Source organism: Copadichromis virginalis, linkage group LG3 (assembly GCF_057382275.1).
Source record: "Copadichromis virginalis isolate Kocher_CV1m ecotype Utaka linkage group LG3, C_Virginalis_male_GT1.1, whole genome shotgun sequence".
Taxonomy (NCBI): domain Eukaryota; kingdom Metazoa; phylum Chordata; class Actinopteri; order Cichliformes; family Cichlidae; genus Copadichromis; species Copadichromis virginalis.
In genome coordinates this window covers 13,645,440-13,651,439 of record NC_140620.1, presented here as the reverse complement: position 1 = coordinate 13,651,439, position 6,000 = coordinate 13,645,440, and the positions used below count along the sequence as shown (strand labels likewise).

Below are 6,000 nucleotides of genomic sequence, written 5' to 3'. Positions count from 1 at the left end.
AGGACGAGACAGACGAAGTAAAACTAGACACAGGAAGTAGGACTCACTGGTTCTCCATAAAGAACAGAGATTTTCAGTTTTTTAGGTAAAACGTTTCAGTTTTCTTGGTTAACGTTTGGTTAACATCAACCCACAAAAATATTTGAACAGAAACTCCAAAAACGAGTGAAACTAAATTTAAAATATAATTTCATTTTCAGTGGATGTTAACCATGAAAAGCCTGAAAGATCATTGGTAGAAAATTCAAATTATATTGGTCGAACATATCAGACTTTCAAAGCATCTTCAAAGTGTTGAGTTTAAACGAGCAGCTGAACAACAGATCAGCTCTAACCCTCAGGGACATTCAGATTTATTTAAACCTTAAATTTAGTCTGATGTGTTCAGGTTTAAACTCAGGTTCAGTTATTCAGTGAAACACCAACAGACTCAGACATTTAGGACAAACTAAGAGTCAGATGAGCAGAAACAGAGAACACGGACATGTCTGCTGTAACTGCGTCGCTCTGCTCCACGCTGATGTTTGTCCTGTTCGTCTCTGCAGGTGAGATTTAACTCTGAGATAAAACAGGAAGTTTTGGCTGCACAGTAAAAATATTTCCCTGAGACTTATTTTCATATTATTTCAGTTTTTCTGTTTGTGGCGATGAAACAAGAATCAAACTGCCGTCAGAAACAAAACGTTCTTCTGCTTCAGCGACTGAAACACAAACTGTTCGTACATGACGACACATGAGAGGTTCTGATTTTGTTCTGTGGAGATCGTTCAACAACTGAACACTAAAACTTTTCTACTTCGCCTCGTTTGTTGTGACGCACTCATTTCTGCGCATCCTCAGTCCAACCTACCAAACGTCACTCTAACGCCACGTCCTCAAAGACACGGAAGAGTTTGAGCCGCAGCTTTAGCTTTATTTAAACCTTTAATTTAATCTGATGTGTTCAGGTTTAAACTCAGGTCCAGTTGTTCAGTGAAAACACCAACAGACTCAGACATTTAGGACAAACTAAGAGTCAGATCAGCAGAAACAGAGAACACGGACATGTCTGCTGTAACTGCGTCGCTCTGCTCCACGCTGATGTTTGTCCTGTTCGTCTCTGCAGGTGAGATTTAACTGATAGAAACTAAACTGAGTTTATTTCTGAGATAAAGAGTCTCAGTCTGGTTTACATGCTGATTATATTTCTCTAAGAAGTAGTTTGTTACTCATTCAGTGTTGCGATCGACACAAAGCTGGGTGGAGTCTGTGTGTTGGTGCAGTTTGCAGCACAGACACAAAGAAGTGTAATGTGTGTGTCAGTGTGATGTGTTGTAGTGTCAGGAGTCAGGATGCAGCTACAAAGCTTCTTGTTCAGTGTATACAAACAGCTGTAGCTCCATAAAGGCAGCATGCAGAGACTCACAGTGTCTTATAATGAGAGGCTGCTTTCTCTCACACATTATGTTCACTTATTATCAGCACATGTTGTTGTTTGTGGAACAGAGTTATTGTAGTTTTTCTCATTAGTTTGAGTTTTTATTCCATTTGGACTTTTTGTGTTTAGTTCAGTTTAGTTTCCAGATGATTTTCTTCTTTTTCAGGTTTGATTATTTATTGCTTGAAGAGTTTTAATAGTTTTATTCTTTTTTCATTCTTACTGTTTGGAGGTTTGTGTCAGAGGCCAGATTCAGGAGCATCAGTACAGCTGTTACAATAAAAAGCAGTGACTCAGTCTGACAGACATCCAGAGTCTCAATGAACTCGTCCATCAACAACATTTTATCAAACTAACAGATTCTAAAACCAAAGATTTGTTTTTCAGATGATGTTTTTCATCCGTCTCAGTCTTTGCTCATGAACTTTGTCTCCAAACGTCTCAGCCTGAGCTTCCCTCTGATGAACTCGTTCATAATCTCGTCCATTCTGCTCTCAATGAAAATCTGAACATGTTCAGCTCGGCCTCCTGTCTTTGTGTCAGAGTCTCCAAAGCAAACATGACAGCAGCTCACTGCCATCTTCAAACCTTCCCTTTCACTCTTGCTGCTGTCCTTCTGTCACAAATCAGCCCTGATGAAGATGCTCGGGATCAGGTGAGGAGGAGGAGAAGACTCGCTGTGGTGACGCCTGAAGGGACACAAGAAGAAACACAATCAAAGATCATCATCTAATAACAGAAGACAATCTTTTATTGTGTGTTTCTGATTGGCTGCTGTAGAAGTGAACAATTGTACTTTGACCTTTAACCTCTCTGCTCTGTGTTGTTTCCTCTTTCAGACCAGAAAACCATCGCAGCTGAGTCTGGACAGGACGTCACTCTGACATGTCGAGCTGCAAACAACAACATCATTATTTTAGAGTGGAGCAGAGCTGACCTGGGAGATGAATATGTGCTTGTTTACCGGGACGGTCACTTTGTTCCAGATGACCAGCATCCATCTTTTAAGAACCGGGTGGATCTGCAGGACAGACAGATGAAGGATGGAGACGTGTCTTTGATTCTGAAGGATGTGACGATTAATGATGCTGGAAGATACGAGTGTCGTGTCTTCATGGAAGAAACACGCTCATGGAAGTTCATCAGCAGCATCCACCTTCATGTTGTTCCTCCAGGTGAGTGAGTAGAGTTGAGTGTGTGTGTGATCAGAGGTGAAGCTGCTTCCTGGTTGTTGATGTTTGTTTCTAAAGATGTTGCTGATGAGACTTTGTAGAAAGCAGCTGGTCTGAGTGATGTGATCAGAGTGCAGTAGATAATGTCTGACAGCAGTTTGAAGAGCAAATGGATTCTGTTCTGTTCTTCACTCATCACCTACCTGACAGCTGACACCTGTTTCTCACCTGCAGGTCTGACAGGAGGACAAGAGAAGGATGAAGACAAAGAGAAGGAGGATGGATCTGTTGGACTGATTGTTGGTCTGTCAGTTTCTGCTCTGCTTCTTGTTGTTGTTGCTGTTGTTGGTTTTTTGATCTACAGAAAACATAAACAACAGCAGAGAGTGGAAACAAACCAGCCTCCTGTTTAAGTGCAGCAGGTTTAAAATGTCTCAGAGGTTTTTCCAGCTTTGAGTCTGCTGCTGCTGTTCAGAGTTCTGGGTGTTGTCAGTGTTTAAAATCCTGCAGAAACAGATGAACTGAGCACAGACAGCAGGCCCACAGCACTGTAGGTTTATTTCAGTTTTATCTTTAATGGCTGCTTCTGTTTTTGCTGACAGCTCATCTCAGTGGACGAGTTTCATCTTTAAAAACAGTCTTTACATTTCATAGTAACTGGAACATCCAGAGGGCTGTGACTACAAATCAACTTCAACACAGTCAGGCTTTCTTTGTGTTAGCTGGCTCAACTAAACCTGAAACTGCAGTCAGAGACAGCAGGTATCACCGTGGTGATTATCACCTTTCTCTGCTTCAGGCTCTGAGCACGCTCAGATGAAAAGGAGCGTTTCATGTATCATGTGACTTTTCTTCTACACAAAATGGTCCCTGTGAGCGCCACCCAGTCCAATCAGAGACGTTACTCACTGATAACTTCACCAATGTCTCCACTACATGAATACAGGTACATTGTAACAGTGTGATGTGCAGTTTAGCTTCACTCAGTGGCTTCAGCAAGTTACAGTTTAACAAGCTGCACATATGAAACATTTCCTCCAGCAGAGAATCGACATCACAGTGAAAACGTGGCTCTAACAGCTGATTTAAAAACAAAACTCTGAACATGAAATGCTCCTGACCAGGTGATCTTTCACCATCAGTTACCATGGTGATTTAGCCTCTTTCTGACACAGAAAGCTCTGACTTTGAGTGTGACACAGCTCACTGAGACATTTTGTTGTGCACGCCTACTTTTAACTCTTCAAACAAATGAAATCAACACTTGAACATTTTTCACTTTGATGGTTTTGTTTCCACTGACTGTAGTTACATCATTTTGAGCTCAGATTACATATTTATGAAGTTTTTCACACCTGAATGTTTCAATCATCAAGATCTGGTTTCAGTTTTCTCTTTATCTTTGTGAGCTGTGTGTGTTGTTTACCCTCAGTATCCATGAACAGTGTTACAGACCTGGGATCAGTGTTTTTGTTTATAAGATCAAATATGACCTCATTATGTGAGTGTGAGCTGTGGACCACAAAACCTCAACAACACTAATCCTCGATCAGCTGTTTCACTAAAATTACATCCAAGTATGAACTCATCCCATCGTTCATGCATCAATTTGTAGCTGACAGATGGTTATGCACATCCCTGGTTGCCTAGGTAACCCTCTAACCTTAGATAACGCTATTGTTGTCACTCAGCAGTATGATTTAATGTAGTTGTTTCAATAGATCTCAAAGATAAGAAAAGTTCACCTCGGTACTCGCTGACTTCACATAAGTGATCAGTTATTGCGTTTAAAAAGTGTAGCTACTCGTCTTTGACCTTGTATGTATGTGTGTTTATGCTCTGATTGTATTTTCCTGCTGCTCACACAGCATTAGAAAAGCCTGAAAACTCAGTGTTCACAGAGTCTGTAAGCCCCAAATGTTTGTATGAAGGACAGAGAACAAACAACAAAGGTCAGTGTGAGAGTGTCTCTGTATTTGAACAATAAACTCTTACTTTGGTTTAAATTATTTATTCTTTCATTTGTGTTGTTGGCAGAGAAGCTACATCATGTGAACTTCATCATATTGTCACATGTCATCACAGATTCAAAAGATGTAATATTTGTGTGTTTGTTATTAACAATCGTGCCCCCAGACGCCAAAACAGTGCCAGCAAACTGAAACTGAAAAAAAAAACTGTAAGCAAAAAAGAAAAAAAAAGATGTAAGTGTGAAAACTTTTTTCTTGTCTTAATGTCAATATTTATTTTTCAGTTTCATTTTAAGGTGGCATCGTTTTAACCCCAACAAAACAAAACAAAAATGACAGAAAGTCCATTGAAATCTGAAAAATATTCATTTTCTGTGCATGAACAAAAACTTTACTTTTTACAAGACAGGAAAACTAACAGTAGCTTTAAATTTTTTATAGTGTATCCTCATCCTCAGTATTGGAAACACGTCAAACTGCATTTCCTATAAAATCAAATCAAATCATAATGATCGTGGAAATTTCTTGATCTAAATTCTCTTCTAGATTGAGTGGCAAAAAAAAGAAGAGCTGCTGTTTGTGTTTGTGCAAGTGCAAGAAATACATATAGCACGCTCTCCATCCTTCTGCTAATGTTTAATGTACTGAAATTAATTCTAATTAATGAAATTAATGTCTAATTAAATTCAAAGAACTGAAGATAAACAGGCCACAGAAAGCACTTTGTCACCTCTGCTGTGATGCTAACTGTCGTGGTCCCTCAGACCTCGTCGTGTGATCTGACTTTAGTGTTTGATTTTGTCTGTTTTCAGGCTCTAACTTTACAGGAAGAAACTGTAAAATAATCAAATTATTCATCATTGTGAAAACTTCATCATGAAGCATTTGTGATGAGCTACATTCCTCTGAACCTTCAGTTTGGTTATTTATTTATTTTCCATCCTTGTTCTTAATGCTTTCACCATCACAGCACTATGAACTGTGGGTAATCCCTTCAGGTCCACAGAGATGAGGACTCGTGAAAATGTGCATAAGGACTCAAAGTGTCTGCAGAGAGCCGTCATGCACTTGATAACATGAAATCAGGACGGCCCTGAGCCCTCAGAGGCCGACACAAAGCTGACTGTTTATCTGCACGTCTCAAACACGCCTCCATTTGTCTGCAGGCTGAGTGATCTGACTGAGCTCAGCCTCCATTTTCTACAGGGAGACGCTCAGACAGGCTTTCAGTTTCATTTCACAGGAACAGCTTTGCTTCTGTTTTACATGCAGGTGCTGCACAGAACACACCCTGTTCAACCCGTTTGTGTGACTGACTGCAGCTCAGACTAAAGGCTGGATCAGCCTGTTCAACAGCTCAGCAGTTTGTAGTTTGTTTTCATTTTGCCCCGCCTCTGTCAGTGCGCCCCAGGGCCGCTGTGGTTACAATGTAGGTACAGTG

The 6,000-nt window shown here is 40.3% G+C and overlaps 1 protein-coding gene across 1 annotated transcript; it reads left to right on the top strand.

Moving 5' to 3' along the window:
• Window positions 1–974: 974 nt before the first annotated feature.
• On the top strand, window positions 975–4,598 carry LOC146712917 (butyrophilin-like protein 2). Its single transcript, XM_085445637.1, has 3 exons — window positions 975–1,105; window positions 2,257–2,592; window positions 2,824–4,598. Exons 1-3 carry the CDS (start codon window positions 1,045–1,047, stop codon window positions 3,000–3,002), a joined length of 576 nt encoding a protein of 191 aa, XP_085301763.1. The 5' UTR covers window positions 975–1,044; the 3' UTR covers window positions 3,003–4,598.
• Window positions 4,599–6,000: the final 1,402 nt, after the last annotated feature.